Genomic DNA, 17,151 nt, shown 5'->3' on the forward strand with positions numbered 1-17,151 from the left:
TTAAGTGTTGGTCTGGGTTTAGCGTTCCTTACCACGGCCGTGTCTAAGCTCTGAACATCCTGTATTTAAGGTACTCTCTAAAGACGGTCGCTGTTACGGATTATAACAGAATTGGACGATAATGGTTCATGTTTGATTCTTCTCAAATCCTCAGCGGTTCTTCAGTGTCTTTTCAGTTTTCTGACTTCTTGCCTTCGAGTGCAGCCTGCCGATCTGGGAAGATGCCACTAAGTCCCATCCGAGTTTATGACAGGAGCCGGGATTAACGTCCGCACGCTGAATGGCTTTATGGGAGACAGAGAGGAAGCTGCGCCACATGGATGGAATACCTCACTGACAGCCCCTCAAGCGGATGCACCCACAAGACGAGCGACGGCCACATTTAGGTTTAAACGTGACAAAGTGAACCTTCTGTAGATTTCTTCTTCATCAAAAATCTCCCTTTTTGTCTGACAAATATTTTATTCTAACTTGAAGAAGCATTAATGTGACTTTGCCTTCTGCTGTTAGTGTTCGGATCATGTTTTTCCTCCCAATCGTTTTCGTTTAGTTGCATTTCGATTTAAAGCATGAGTTCTTCGATAAAGATGGGGAATCTCTCAATAACTTAAGTAATTTTATTGAAACATCTGTGAAAAAGACCGAGAATCTAATACTCTAATCTAGGTTCTGGGATGATACATCGTCCCAGAGCTTATGATAAGCAATAGTATTGTTATTTTGAGACCATTTTCAATCAATATAATAGCAATGATGGCATAATAATGCAAGAACACAATCTCAAGGATCAATAAACTTAAAATTCTAATGAACATTTAAACACTGGAACTGGAAGACATTTTAAATAAAAGAAAATAAAAGGAGTTATGAAGTCTCTGTAAACAAAATTGTCTTTCAAAAAAGGGACTTGTTGAGACCAAAGCACCAGACTGAAGACTTTTCTCATCCAGTTTTTGGTGAAAAGAGGATATCAATAAATCAAGCAAATGAAAATTATTGGGTTTCTTTTAATGTATCATGCGATTAATCAATTTATTGTTTATTGTGACAGACCTATTGAGAACTGCCTGAGAATCCTTTCAGTGACGTTTGAACCAGGATTATTCTCCTTCCTCCTGGTCACATCCTGCACTTGAACTACGTCAGAAAAACGATCATTTATCGATTCTAAATAGATAGCAGAGCTAACGCTTGCCAAGGCAGACAAGTCCGTGAACTAGTTGTGTTGCCAGAATGTGTGTTTGAAGACCGACCGGTGCGTGTGTGAGGTTGTTATAAATGAAAGCATCTGGGTCGTTGGTCATTTGTTGGACGGCTCTGCACGAGATAAATTTTTCATCTGCGCAACACCAAAGAACCCGTGTCCATGCGGGGCAGACGAGTGAGTCGATCGGAGGCACCTGCCTACGACCTGGATGGCGAGCTCATTCCGAGCGATCGACATTTCATATTCAATAACAATCATCTCCTCCTCTGCCTGCGCGGCCTCTCCAACCCCGCCGTGGGCGGCCGCTCCGTTCCAACACGGGCTGGCAGGCGGACCACTGTGTGTGATCTGGGAGCCATCTGTTAGCAGGCAGATTAGGCCTGCTTCCTCTGCTCTCCCGTCCAGGTCCGGGGTCCGGCGCAGGCTGATTGTGATTTTTTTTCTTTTTCTTTTGGTCCGGTAAATTAATGAGGTTTATGAGCTGCGAGCCAGCACCTCAGATTTTTTTATTTATTTATTTATTTTTACAGATTAAGATGGTGACGTCCTTCATGTCAGCAGCTCCAGATGGAGATGACTAAACGTCTTTCGGAAAGGAAAGGAGATAATCCTCGGAGTAAACAATCCTCAGGAGCCGGGGATGATGGGTAATGGGGAGCTGGCTTGGCTGTTGCTCCTTTCACACCACCACTTCCTGGTCACGGATTGCTACACCTGACCTTACCCACCTGAAAACAGAACCCACCTTTGTTTTATTCTTTAAACGTCCTTCTAAAAACATTGTGGCACAAAGTTTTTTTCCTTTGGAATATTATTGACTTGCTCTCTTTATTTAACAAAGGAAAAATTTTCAAGTATCTGGATTCTTTATCTCCGCTTCACAAACTTCATGTTCCATCCACCCTAAAAAGCTTTGTGATAGATTAACCAGTGAATGTATCTATAGGTGTGTATTTGTGTTTCACTTTGTGTAAACTGCGTAGATCTATGTTGTACCAGAAGTATGTTGTTCTAAAGAGGAAATAAAAATAAAAAAATCAGAGAAAAATATCGATCTTTCTGCCTGTGATGGCTGCAGTTACAGCCACACAAATGTGTGCTGGCTGCCCAATCCTTAGGAGAGCAGAGAGGTGGAGAAGGGGTGGAGCAAGCCAGCTGAGACTGCAAATTGGTTCACACCATTACTCATCATCCAGAGGGGGGGGAATGGGATTTGCTATGTTAGTTTCAGTTAGGTTTCTGTGTATTTTCCCCTTTGTGTTTTGTATGTGGCCTGATCAGCCAGTATTTAAGTCCCCTTTTGTCTCTGTTTGGGAGGTCTGTTTTCTGAGTTAGTCTGAGTTGATGTCTGTTACTTTGACCTCTTTTATGGGCCCAAATTTTGTCATTTTTTCTATTATTTACCCAAGTTTTGTTTTGGGTTAAATAAAAAACAATTATTTTTGACTTTGAACCGGTGCCTGGCTGTTCCTTAACTGCTTGGTCCATCACACTGCCTCAGTCATTTCCATCCTTAGGTGAATGCTAACATTTGTTGGCACTGTTGGGGTATTGTTACAATCAAGTTTAATGTTAACTTTGTTGTTTTCCTAAAAGTTAATCTTCAAGTCTCGGTAATCCACTGCTGTCGCTTTAAGAAACACTGGAGCTCAGTAACAGGAAGTCGCCACGTAGGATGCAGGATGAGGTTATGAGGAAGTAAACATACCTGGTAGAGAGTGAAGATTTGTTATAACCAGTTACATTCGGTTTAACAGGGAAAAATATTGCAAACTTTCTTGCAAATATTTAAAAAGTAGAGCCACAAAATCAGTGATTTTGACTGCAAAAACATTTTTTACAAATACAAAAAAATAGCTAATTTTCTCTTAACCAAAACACGAACTTTGTAACCTCCTAGCTGCCAGTTTTAGCAACCGTTTAAATTCACCAAAAGAAAAAACATTCAAATTTGAGCGAAAGCTTCAGATTTGATTTCCAGAAACTGTAAAGGAGGAAAAAAGGATTCTAAGATATTTGATGTATTTGTGTGCATAAAGGACAAAATAAGAATATTATATGTGTTGGACACACAAACAATGACTATCGTACAGAGAAGTGCGTGTGTGTGTGTGTGTGTTTGTGTCTAGAAGCAATCACCTGTTGAACACGGGCCTCGTCACATCAATCAGCAACCAATCAATCAATCAATTTTTCAGAAATTATTTGCTCAACTGAAGGAAAGTTAAAGACAGATCTTCTCTCGACATACTGACTTCACGAAACAATGGTCACATTCGTCAATCTGACTATGCCCTGCCAGCCAATCACTTAATGGCTACTGCTTGCCAAACGCTGTTGTGACTAATGAGAGATTTAAGTGAGGTTTTCCCTCAACCACCTGCAGAAAAGTCAATAGGAATGTCTGCTAAGTTGCTTTTCTCAAACATTTGGGGATAATAAAAAAAAGGAGTTGGTAGAAGCCCTTAGACAATCAAGAGCCAATCTTGTAGTTTTTTTTTTTTTACATCTGCCTATTCATTGTCAGAGATGTTCTGCATCCAACCTGTCCAAGCTTGAGTTATTTGGCTTTAAAGTACAGGTTGTTGTTGACGTGGATTGATGGTGGGTTAGGGTTAGCGGTACCATTGTCGCATCATCATCTGGAACAGCAAAATGTTAGATTTTTTTGACCATTTTCTCTTGATATCTTGTATATTTGGTTCCAACATGAGCCAAGATTATGCTTCTTTGCAGCTACAACTTGTTCAAAAATGACTTTTACATCCCATGTTTACCATCAACTTCCCAGAGGGTAACCCCTTGACATTGGTAAGGCGTTAATAAGAAGAGAAGAGAACAAATGGGGCCATTTAAATTGTCTAGAAGTTGGGTTTTTTTCCAGAGTGGCAAAACATTATTCTAAATAATTATTCAGAATGCTAGGTGTTTAAATGCTAAAGTTAACCCTGAGGTTAAAAAATAATGGGTTTTTTTTTAGCAAAGTTGAAAACTCAAGACTTTTTTTTGTCTTTGTATGTTAGTAGCTAGATTTTAGAGCTCTGTGAGCTTAAATGATGTAAATATATGTAAAAAATGAAATCATATGCCTTGGTGACTCATGAAATAACCGTTACTAACCGCATTCACACTCACACCCCGGCCTCATTACTGACAGATTAAGATCATTAAATGAGTTCAACAGAAGCTGTCAGAAGGCAAGGAAATCTTAAGTGACAAATAATGAACGTTATTGACATATTTTGACACATTACACTGTTACCTTACTAAAATAATGGTCTAATCTCCATTGTCTTTTGGAGAAAAACGACAAAGACAATTATTTTAGGAAGGTGACAACAGCAGTAAACCTTCCCAAAAGTGGTTAGCTTTTCAAAATGACCCCAATAAAGAATTAAAAGCCCATCCAGGAAGTCACATAAAAACCCAGAAGAACATCTAGAGCACAACAGATCAAATTTGCCTAATTTAACATCAGTGTTTGTGATTGAACAGTAAGACAGAGGCTCAGAAAAAAGAGCCTCTGTCAAAACCCACTGCCGCTGTAGAGTCTTCAGAATTAAGAACCATGATATATGCTCTCTACCAGAACGTCCAAGCTGCAAATTCACAAACTTAAGCTCAAAACACTGTTAAAAAAGATTCAAAGATTACCCAAAAAAATAAAAAATCCACCTCTGAATGGCTAAAAAACAAACAAACACACTCACAAAAAGTTTTCAGACTGGCAAATACTTTTTGTCTTTCACAGCACTGCATTTTGCCTACACTTACTGGAGCAATTATCGGTTTATTGGATCGTCTAGTACTCGACAAAATCAAGTCACGCCAAGAGATGGATCTTCACTTTCACCTAGAACAACGTGCAATTTTTTCCTGACAGCTGCTCCCTTTGAATATAAAGACCAAACACAGAGGCCTGTCACAAACCGACTAGCTGGCCTTGATACAACCATTGACAGCTCTGGGACAAGGTCCCTGCAGACCCACATCGGACTTGAGGGTAATGGCCAATCTGGTGGCAGACTGTTTGTGAGAGATGTGCTGCTGACATGATGTGGGAGTTTTGTTGTTTGGGGTGTGTGTGCGTGTGGGGGTGTGTTTGTTGGCAGCCGGTCAAAGTAGTCCTGCGTAATGTGTCCGTCACTTTCACCGGCAGGACTGCCATGCGAGTGCATCAATCTTCGGCGGAGTCCAGGAACATGGACACCAGCCCAGGAACAATGTGTTCGCTGAGGGAAGTGTGAGGAAGTATGTGTGTGTTTCAGGATGTGCTTCTCTCTTCTGTTCTGATGTAGAGCTGGAGAGAGTTACAGAGGAGGTGTGTGGGGCTGTGGATAGGTAGAAACATTAACCAAAAACAAACCCAAACTAAAGTAAAAAACATTTTAAAGTCAGCGGTGCTAAGATTCTTGTTTAGGGGATTAGTGGATAGGTTGGTTGTGCCCACCAGACAGGCAATGACTGTTCCCATTTAATTTTTTTGCAAACATGACAAAACTAAGCAAGATCAAAAACATTATCGGTAAATATTATTTGATTGGATCCATGAGCGTAACGACACCCAAAACTCACAGCTTGAGAGGCGATATCGAGTTCACGAGAACGAGGCAGCACGAGGATTTAAACTTTCAAGAAAACCTCAAATACATGCTACAAAAGGTCTTTATTCTGTGTTTTCATTGATTTTGCCACACATTCAACAAACTGATTTCTATCTTTTTGTGATTTCTTTTTATCCCTTCAAAACTTAAGACAGTGATTGAGCTATGTATGATCTCAAGTACAACATTTACCATTTCTAGTTGCTACTGATAGAGTGAGCTGTGACTGTGATGTAGCTCAACATAACCCTAAATGACCAGCCACCGGTTGTCATAGCTTTGCTTCTTAGGTCTTTCAGCAACAACTTCCTGTGCTCATATGTTGTTTGTGTCTCGTCTTTCACTTTGTTTAAAGATATCGCTCCTAATGAGAACCCAAAATGCTGCCAAGCAGATGATTGAAAAGTAGTTGGGGCATCAACTTCATCAGATGAAGTCATGACGACGGCAGTCGCTGTCAACACGACGAGGAATATTGTGACGCTTCAGTATTGCGAGACTTTGTATGACGAGATCTTGATTTGGCATCAAAAAAGTTATATTGGAGTTATAAATCTTGGCAGTTTAAGCGCAAAAGAAAAAATTCATTGACAGCCATCTTGAATTTTTCAGTGGGTAATGGTGGTTTTTGTATTTTCAAAAAAGCAAGTCCCTGGGAATATCTATGCCATGTTAGGTTCTTGTATCCACATGCGAAAGATTTAGCTGGATATTCAATTATCTGCTGCCCTATAACAGTCTGCAGATCTGCTGATCCAGGTTTGGATAGATAAAATGAGTGATTATAACCGGTCTGCACTTAATCCTGGATTGATTAAATCAAAGTCCTTGCCGTTCCCGCTTCTCTGCAAGCAGCTGCCATGAAAGACGGTAACTAGACATTAGTAACAACCAGGGAGTTCATGCCTTAATGACGGACACTTCACCAGATTGATGGTCTTGAAATTGAACTATTAAACCTCTGGCTGATTGAACAGCTCTCTAACACCTGAGCCACAGCCGCTCCGGTTCTGGCAGTCGAACACGGAGAAGAAATTCAAATCAAGTGCAAGACATCAGACTGAAAGGTGCGGTGCCTCCTTTTAACCTGTGACAAACGCCATGAACCTCGTTCCGTCTGATTTACCTGGCTGAGGTGTGCAGCAGTTTCTGGATATTGGCTTGTAGTCTTTTCCTACCGCTTAAACATTCTGTTTGGATTTTACATGATGGATCAATACAGCGTAGTGCGTAGTTGGAAGGTTAAAGTAAATATGTTTTCAGTTTTTCTTAGAATGAACACCTAGAAAGCGTGTGATGCATTTATTCCTATCCTCTCACTATTTTATGAACCTGTTTTTCACTCCTGAAGATCCTTTGGAAGATTGTGGGCCATTCTTCTTTGAAAAACCAAACAATTAGTTAAACGAGGAATAGTGAACATACATGTAAAACTCTTGGACTAGAGTCTCATTTTGGATTTAGGCTTGGGCTTCGAGTGGACCGTACGGTTTTGCTTCCAATGACTCAATCGTAACTCCATCTGTTCAAGGTTGTTGCCGGACGGTAAGACTTAAGCCTCCAACCAGTCTTCCTTCAGGATTGCTCTGTATCCTGTCTTTTTGTCTGACCGCTGTTCCGTAAAGGCCTGAGCTGTGGATCCAAACAGCTCCTCCAGAGTCACTACGGTCAGTCAGTTTAGGGAAATTTTATATCTCAGCAGGTTCGACGAGGTTACGTATTCATTTTAGTTTTGGATGATGGACTTAAACGTGCTCCATGACATGTCCAACATGGATGAAATTAGGATATCTGCCAATAACCTTTACACAATGTTCTCCCTGACCTGACTGCTGTCTCCCTTTGTCTTCATGATGCTGTTTGTTCTCTAATATTCTCTAACAAACTTCTGTCCAAACTGCACCCCAAACTCTTGCACAATGTAACAAAACCTGGAAGAATTAGCTGGTCTAACAGACATACGCATGGCTCTAAAATTGCTCCACTCAATGCTGATAACATGATGGAGTAGCTCTGTTACGTTGCTTCTGATTTCTTCATCAGTTTTTGGTTGCTTTCTGGACGGTTATTCCCTCTGGTTTTAGATGGCGTGCAACTGGAAGGATTTTCTTGCTCTTACGTTTTAACCTTTGGACAGTTGCTTGGATGCGTAACTGTGGCAACAAATCCCACAGAAGTTGGAAGAGATGCTTCGTAGTGGCAGTACAGAACCAAAGAGCAAAGAGAGACGGAGGAAGTTCAAACCATCTCTTCGATTGAACCTAATGGGCAAGTATCATTTCCCCAACTCCATTGTCTCTCTGCCTGACTTTCTACTAACCATATGGCTGGAGAGAGATTTAAAGAGGCAAGTGAGGTGGATTAGCATGCTGTTGTGAAATATTGCCTCTGTTGCCTGGATATTTAGCATGTCATGACACTGTCTTCTGGTTCTTAAGATTCGTTCTTTTAAGAATTCTTGGATTCCCTTAGTTCCACTTAACAACTGTGCTCTTTCCCGTGTTGGTCTATCACGTAAAAATCCAATATGGCAAAAGAAATTAGGCAAAAGTGCAAAGGCTCTGAACACCAGGCGTTGCGTATCAGCTTCGCTCAACTTTTTGGTTCGATCTATGTCGTATTAATGAAGATCCATTTCTCCTCTTCCCTAAAACCAGAACAGATTAATCACGTTGAAGTTCTTGTACTTGGAATTGCCAATTCCAGACTCTTTAGATGAATTAGAAATCCCCCTGTGGAGACTTGATGTTCCCATAATTATGAGCTACGACAGGCTGTTTAATTAGTATTCCATCTGATTGCTATGAAATATATTTTCCTTCTGACAATAACACTATTACACACCGATCCTAGGGTGTTTGTTGAACTAAACTAATTGCTATTTATGAGGCAAGTGCTGCCGTCAGCCTGTTCCAGGCACAGCTGCTTCACACCTGAGACCCACATGTCTGTTCAACCACAGTATTAGTGTTCAGGAAATAAATATTTGGTCTGTATGGGTTTTTTCATACTGTACATCATATTCCCACAAGGCAAAAATCACATTAAGTAGATTCAAATGTATCATCACAAGTGAAGTATATTGAATATTTATATTAGAAGACCGGTTATCTAAGACTTTGTAGTTTTTTCAGAAAGAATTTGCATATTTCTTTCCCTAAAATATGTCCTTTTAGTAAAGAGAAAGCCCATCATTAAGCTTGATAGTGTACTGGATATGGGAAATAAAGCATATGCTCAATCACTGTGAATGTAAATTGAATACATTCAGTGGGAAACTTTTCACTCCTGTATTTAATTTACTTAATTTTTTATTTATTGTGGTAGCTGTAAAAATGTGATACTTGCAAATGAGAAAGAATAACCCACAAACTTAAACAAGTTAAACTGACACGCCTAGGCCTATCACAATAATCAATAAATCAATTAATCGCACGATAAATTAAAACAAACTCCATCCATCCATCCATTTTCTAACACCCTTTCCCTAATGGGGTTGGGAGAGGTGCTGGTGTCTATCTCCAGAGAACATTTTGGGCGAGAGGCGGGGTTCACCCTGGTCAGGTCGCCAGTCTGTCGCAGGGCAACACAGAAACAGACATGACACACAACCATGCACACACACACACACACACACACACACACACACACACTCACACCTAGGGAGAATTTTGAGAGACCAATTAACCTGACAGTCATGATTTTGGACTGTGGGAGGAAGCCAGAGTACCCAGAGAGAACCCACGCATGCACAGGGAGAACATGCAAACTCCATGCAGAAAGACCTCGGGCTTGGAATCAAACCCTGGACCTTCTTGCTACAAGGCAACAGTGCTACCGACTGTGCATCTTAAAACAAACTCAATTATTTCCATTGGCATGATTTATCCTTTATCTCTTTGTTTCTCTCTTTATGCCAAAAACTGGATGGTAAAATCTTTAGTTTGGTGCTTCGGTCTCAACCGGCTCCTTTTTTGAAGGACAATTTTGTTTACAAAGACTTCAAAACAAATTTTATTTGTTGTTCTGTTTATTTATTTTGTATATTTAAAAATCTATTCCAGTACCAGTGTTCAATGTTCATTACAATCTAAAGTTTACTGATCTTTTAGAATGTCCTTTCAAATTATTAGTTTGCCATTACCATTATATTTCTCAAAAATGGTCTCAAACAACAATATTATCGTTTATCGCGATAACTTCTGGAACAATTTATCGTCCAGCAAAATTTGTGATCGTGACAGGTCCAGACAGGCCTTCTTATCATGTAATAGAAATATTAAATAAAGTCACAATTTTCAATCATTGGTTTGCTAAGCTCCTAAAATTGTAATACCCCTACCACACTATTCAGTCACAACCACTGAAATCTGATTCCTGTCATGGCATGAAAACTAACTTAACTTATTAACCAAAAATGAAAATCCTTAAGAAAACAGCAACATAAGCTATGAATCCATTTTCCGTATGATCGCCAAAGGTTTGGAAAGTGTGTCAGGGTTACTTTCACTACGAGTGTTTTGAATATTTTACCCATGTTTTTATGTGATTTGTAGAAGTCTTAAAATAATTTGGACTTTTAACAAATCCATTAACACTGGCCCAGACCATGATACATAACAACATAATGCATTCACACAAAAGACATAAAACTGACTTTTCTTTTTCTTTTTCAGAAACAAAAAATTTACGTGAAGTTCATTTTGCCCCTTATAAATGTATTTCACATAAACTTTTCCATTAAGATTTTAAAATAACATTCTACCGTCGAACAAATCCTTTTAAGTGGCTGCTGGGATTTATCAAAAAAGACCAACGCCTCATGGAAAACCGGAGTAACAATGCTTTTATGGTTCGTATTATTAATTTGTCGATGTCGAGGGCTGCAGATGTCATACACAAATCAGCGAAATTATCATGAAAAGACTCAGGTAATGACGGTCCATCAGCGAAACTCCAACAAACATGATTAGCCGCTTTATGTCAGGGGCACTTAAGTGTAGAGCTGTGAATGAGCCAGTGATTGTGAAGCATGAATGAAAAGCTTGATGTCAATTATGGAATACTAACGAGCATTTCTTCGGGTTCAGGCAGGGTCTCTTTGAAGAAAGTGTTTTTTTTTTTTTTCCTCTTCTATTTTTTTGAAGTTGGTTGATTTTAACCAACTGCTGATCTGTGAAACACAGGGGGGGCGTCCCGACTGCAAATTCCAGCACCTTTGAAGCGACTGCACAAATTAATCGGGCCGAATTCTATTCTTGTATTCGGTGAACTTTCAAAGGGCAAACTGCGGATTTGCCCCTTTTTTCCCCCCCAGACTTGCTTCCTACCCACTGAGATAATCGGACAAAGGAACGAAAATGAGAAAGAAAACAAACAAACAAAAAAAACCCCACACACAATCAGATTTAACTAAGTGAGCATATACTGTAAATAGCTGAAGCTCTGCAGAAAACATCCCCACCCAAAGTCATGATGACTTCTGCCAGGTTTTCTGCAGGACCTGATGAGGTATAAAGGCTGTAGGTGTGTGTGCGTGTGTGTGTGTGTGTGTGTGTGTGCGTGTGTGTGTGTGTGTGTGTGTGTGTGTGTGTGTGTGTGTGTGTGTGTGTGTGTGTGTGTGTGTGTGTGTGTGTGGGTGTGTGTGTGTGTGTAGGGAAAGCAGGGAGTGAGGCAGGCAGCAGACAGATATCAGGCAAGGAAAATCACAGGACCGAGCAGCAACACAATACTGACATTCTCCCCACAGGGCCCCGCCAGACCAAATCATCCACACTTTAACACCACCATTAACCCTGTGATTGCTTTGAAGGATGCTTGGACTCCTAATGAGCAAATCAGTGTGCATGGCTGCGTGCGTTCCGAGTGTCTGTGTGCTTACGCAGCTAATGAGGGGCGGCGGACCCCCTACGACTGCCTTGACGGGCGAGAGGGTGCAAGAGGGCGATGACGTCCCCGTTCACCGGCTAAACACCTCATGGTACGGAAACACATGCTGCTTGAAGGTCGTGTGGAGTGATCCAGATGGAAGCTAACGGGATAATTGGGATCTTTATTTAAACGGAGAGATTCCTGGTGGTTTTTTCTCGGGAGGACCGGATGAAGAGTGTGGAATTCTCTGCTTAAGGGGACGGAACCAGGTGTTTTTCAGGCACAAAGTGCCATTTTGTAGCACAATAAAATAACTTTGTCACCTTTGGTTGTTATAAAGATGCTATTTATATAGAATATGACTTGAAAGAAATTCAGCTTTGTAATTTAACGCCTTGAAATTGGGGCACTGACTCTTAAAAACTCCTCCTCTTTCTGAAGTCGTCACAACATGGCTCCCGTATTAATCCTTTGACAACGTTTTTACCAGCGTTGCACTGAGCTGTGGCTCGTATAACAAGCTCAGCAGATGCGCAGTTCCACCAGGTGTTTGCTAATTGCTGCTGGCTAGTCTGAAGGAGCTGAGTGAGTGAGCTGAACGTGGAAGCTCAAAAGCTTGGAAACTGCAGCTCTGACAAACAGCATCGTCCTCGAAGGTGGCGCCAGGTCCCAACATGCATTTTACACAGCTGAATGCTTGAAATAGGAGATTACAACCATTACAACTTACCAAAACTCCAGGTAAGTTTTGGAAGAAGGGATAAGATTATAATATGATATAAAACTCAAAAAAGTCACATTTACATAATGCTGCCCCCTTTAACCGCCAGCATGCACCGGAGATTCAAGAAACAACTTCAATATCCACACAGAGTCTGACCTACATACTAGTATTTGGAAAACCGTCCCTTAGCAAGTCGGAGATGAATCACACACTTTTGGTTGCAATGGACAAGCTGCTGGAAGATAAACCTGAGATAATTTTGTGGAATATGCTAACATGAGGAACAACTGGATTTTCTTTTTGGTAATGCCTTCCCTGAACCAGAGACTGAATGGTAAATGGACTGAACTTATATCAATCATATTGACGACTCAAAGACCTTTACACTAGAGTCAGATTCACCCATTTGCACTCACATTTATACACCAAATGGTAGGCAATTTGGGCACCCAGGGGCACATTGGCATTTGGCAGAAGGAAGCTGGTATCAGACCTACAACCAATCACAAGGGGCCTAATCTACCCACAGAGCCACAGTCGCCCTCTTAATGGTAAGGCAACACCAGAAGTGTCTTATTTAAGACGCTTACTTAGGCGAATATAGACATAAATATCTAGATTCACCTTTGAAAAAGTTTGAGTCTTAGGTCAAAATGGATACTTGCAAAGTTTTTAATATCAGGACACCACACGTAACCAAACTAATTTGGGTGTCCCTCATCTGCAACCAATAGCGCCTTACCTGGAGCAGATAGCAATGCTTTTAAACCATGAAGGCTTCTATTTCCAGAGAATAATAAAGTTCTTGGGTTATTGGAGGGCAAATTATTTCAAACCCCAGAGTCAGGGTGAGGAGTTGTGTTAGAAGGGTGAGAAAACTGCACTCACTTGGCACCCGGTTGATGGCTCTCAGGGGTCTCAGCACACGCACAGTCCTCACAGCTGAAAAGCTAACATTTTGCAGGTTGAGTGAGTACTCCAACATCCTGGGGAACAAAAAAAAGAAGAAGAGAAAGAGACAGAGAGAGAACAGAAAACATGTGTCAATGCAGCATCTACAAGCCAAATGTTGCTGAAGCTCATGCACCAAACTCTCCAGCAACTAATTAATCTTTTAATATTCCCAACGACTTCTACATTCTTGGATTTATGAAATGGCTGCTGTGCATATGTTCTGGCAAACGGTGCAAGTTTACTCCAAAGCAATGAAGTCTACGACTGCGAGAGCGTAACAATTGAGAAACATCACTCTGTCCGTGCTAGCACACGCAAGCATGGCAAGCATGCGATATTTGTGCGGCGGGCGGAGCGCGCGTTCGCACGCATCCTCGCGCGGTCGATCTTCAAAAGGCGCGACCGGCACATGTGCGTCTCCTTTGAGACATCGAGAGCAGACTGGAAGAGATGCCTCTGACTCGGAAGACGCGGTGTCCAGGCGGAGCTGCCTCAAATCGCCGCGCTCTCGGTGGCCTCTGCGGTGGCTTTTTTTTTCTTTCAGAGTGTGATGGGAGGTCAGGAGGACACCGCTCTGAAAGGGAAACTGTGGGATGTCTTATTTGTGATTGCTGTTTATCGTCCTCGCTTTGCACAGCGCCTCTCTCTGCTTGTGTGTGTGTGTGTGTTTGTGTGTGAGTGCGGAGCAGCTGCTGAGCACATGTGCAGCTGGAAGGAGCGTGCAGATGAAGGAATTCCCTTCTCGCACTGACTCCAAGTCTGTCTGACAAATTCGCAACACATGTTGGACGCTGTACGTGAGCGTGTGCGTGTTTGTGTCACCTGGAGTGCAAGAAACTCCCTTAATAAACCTATGAATGCGCGCGTTCTCCTTTATCACATTAAGGTGTCCCGGTGCATGCCTGTCTGGATCGCTACGGCAAAGCACCGGAATAAGGAGGAAGGAACACCCCCTCTCGTTCGCGAACACACACACACACACGCAGCCCCGCACGCACACACACAAAGTGAGTATGTGAAAACACAGCCGCAGCCAACAGATGGCTTCCAGGCCACAGAATGAAGGTAAATGGATAAACAGTTAGCAAAGAGGACCGACCAAGAACAGCAGACAGAAACAAGGTTGCAATAACAGTTTCCGTCAGTCTCAAGATATCGGCAAATCCCTTCAGCAGCTGCATGATGCTCTGCTTTGGCGCTCATGGATATTTAGGCTCCACCTTTCACTTTTAAGACATGCGGCAAGGCAGAAAAAAGGTCACTCGTGGGCTGTTAAACGAATGGCAAAAGGATACCTCAGCAAAATCTGTTACATGTCAAAGTCAACTTGAAAGTCAGAGAGAGTATAACTATCTCTGGAAATAGCTGTACATCTCTCGACTAAAACAGCAACTATGGGACAGAACAACAAAGTAGAAGACAATTGGGGTAACACTGTAAGAGGAAGGTGAGGTCTTACAGAAGCAAGCATACAATATCAATAGCCCTTTGCAAGTTTGTAAAACAAAAGAATCTTAAACATGTGGCATGCCTTTGGACTCGACCCCTCTAGCTTCAGTCCAAAGACTCAAAGACTACTTTGAAGATCCACATTTATCCAAGCTAATGGTCTTTTTAGGCATGTCCCCACCAGCTATACATGTCTAGAGACGGGAATGTTGCCCATTCTTCTTTACAAAACAGATCAAACTCCGTCACATTAAATGGAATTAGTCTGTAAACCTTCCGCCAAGCCTTGCCACAATCTCTATTAGATGTTTTTAATAGCACCGCTGCCCCCCAGGGTTGTGTCCTATCCCCACTCTCCTTCTCTTTACATGAATGACTGCACCTCAGCAGACTTCTGAAGTGGACACCACTGTTATTAGTCTGACCCAGGAAGCCTCTTCTGGGCCTTAATCCAGGACTTGTACAGATCGAGGGTCAGGAAAAGAGGCATGTCTGCAGACCCCACACATCCTGGATTCAAACTGTTTAGACCTTTAACTTCAGGTTGGTGCTGTAAAGTGCCATTTGCAAAACCGGCACTTTTTTCTGACCAAATGTATATCTTTATCTAAAATGTCTGTCCATTGAGGGCAAAGTGAAACCGAAGTCAAATTCCTTGTTTGTGTGAACAAACATAGCCATGAAATTCTGACTCAGATACATAATCTCTTTTAGATTTGGATTGAACCACCATTATTGAAAATAAACAAGCGAGAGAAAAAAAATCATTCCCTAACCATATTGGCTATGGTACTTATGGCTCCAATTTAGTAGCAGCTTAGAAACAGGAAAACAATCTGAAATAAAAAAACCCCACAAGACAAGCTGCAGTCAGGCTGAAAAAAGGCTGACCGAACTCTTTGTCTGGAATTAATTTGAATTTTGGGGGATTTCTAAAATTATGTATCTGGGAAGATGATGGGAAGTGGTGTGGATTTATAGTGTGCTGGCTCGGACTGCAGACAGCTGGTTAGTCTATTCCTTTTAATCTTCACCAGGTTCTCAAAAGTTGTTTTTGTCCACCTGGTGCCCTCAAGTTGCCATTTGAAATATTTTAGCACATTCCTGGTAGATTTTCCCCCCCCCCCAATATATACCCTTTGTATTATTTTTCCTTATTAATGTTGACACGATGTAGACTAAAAACACCAATACAACCGTGGTTTGTAGGCCATGGGACATATTTTGGCAAGATTCATTTGGGCATATCTTTGCCTACAAAATGTCTTGAGAGATCAAGGAAGTTCTGTTGAAGTATATTTCACTTCAGGCACTCACTGCAATTCTTATCTTAAACAGATGATGTCACTCCAGGTAATATCAACCTGAATTCAACAAGTAGCAGAAGAAGAATCTATGTAGGAAGTATATTCCTAATAGAAAACCCTAACTAAACTACAATTGATTGGGACAATACAGCGGATACACGATGCACATATCAGACAAAAGATTACCACTACCTACCAAGCGTAACGCATTTCATAGGGGGCCCCGTCTGGTCTGCATGAGTGTATTCTGCCCCATACACAAACACAGATGTACTAAGTATTTCTTGACACATTTCTGTCAGAATCACTGTTATATTTGCAACAGTAGCTCCTTTGTTGGATTGAGACAAAAAGGCCATCAACTGCTCACCACGTATGTCAATCTGCCATTTGCTGCTCGGGATCCTGTCGCCGGTTCATAACTCCTCGTTCTTTTGTATGACAACCTTGGAACGCCAAAACAAGAGCTGGGTTTTCGTCGACCCTCTGACCAAGTCGTCCAGCCTAAAAAATGTGCGCTCCTGTCAAATACTTTTTAATTTTTACAATCTCTCATAAACTTTGAGAACGCAAGTTTGATTTGCTGCCTAGCATATCTCAACCACTAACAGCTGCCATGACAAAACAAATCATTTTCATCCCCACCGTCAGTGGTCAAAGTGTTCCCCCTAATCAGTTTATGGCGTTGCGCACCGGTTAGTAGTCCCCAAGTGACAGCAACATTATCCTAATACTTATAGGAAATACATTGAGAGCCACAGACAAGCTACAAATCCCCAAGGGCAATATTACAGAAATATTAAGGTAATTCCTCATCAGACACAGTTGCATAAACTTAAAAGTGGATGATGAATGATGTCTGTCGTAAAATAGTCTTTGCGAAAACACACGCTTGCCTTGATGAGAGCCAGATGATGTTTGGTGTGCCGAGACGAGTCTGACCCACCCAACCTAAACCAGAGGGGAGGAACAGCTGCGGAGAAATGGAGTGTATCAAAGTAACTGGAAAGACAACAGGGAAATCGTGCATTCATT

The 17,151-nt window shown here is 41.5% G+C and overlaps 1 protein-coding gene across 14 annotated transcripts in view; it reads right to left on the bottom strand.

Moving 5' to 3' along the window:
* Window positions 1–17,151, bottom strand: part of cacna1g (calcium voltage-gated channel subunit alpha1 G) — a 279,545-nt gene that overhangs the window by 127,980 nt on the left and 134,414 nt on the right. For all 14 annotated transcript variants that reach the window (XM_023341248.1, XM_023341247.1, XM_023341243.1 and 11 more), the window contains one exon: window positions 13,295–13,392. In XM_023341248.1, the coding sequence (XP_023197016.1) occupies window positions 13,295–13,392 (98 nt within the window). The remainder of the gene's footprint in view (window positions 1–13,294; window positions 13,393–17,151) is intronic.

The sequence above is a fragment of the Xiphophorus maculatus genome, chromosome 10 (assembly GCF_002775205.1).
Source record: "Xiphophorus maculatus strain JP 163 A chromosome 10, X_maculatus-5.0-male, whole genome shotgun sequence".
NCBI classification, from domain to species: Eukaryota; Metazoa; Chordata; class Actinopteri; order Cyprinodontiformes; family Poeciliidae; genus Xiphophorus; species Xiphophorus maculatus.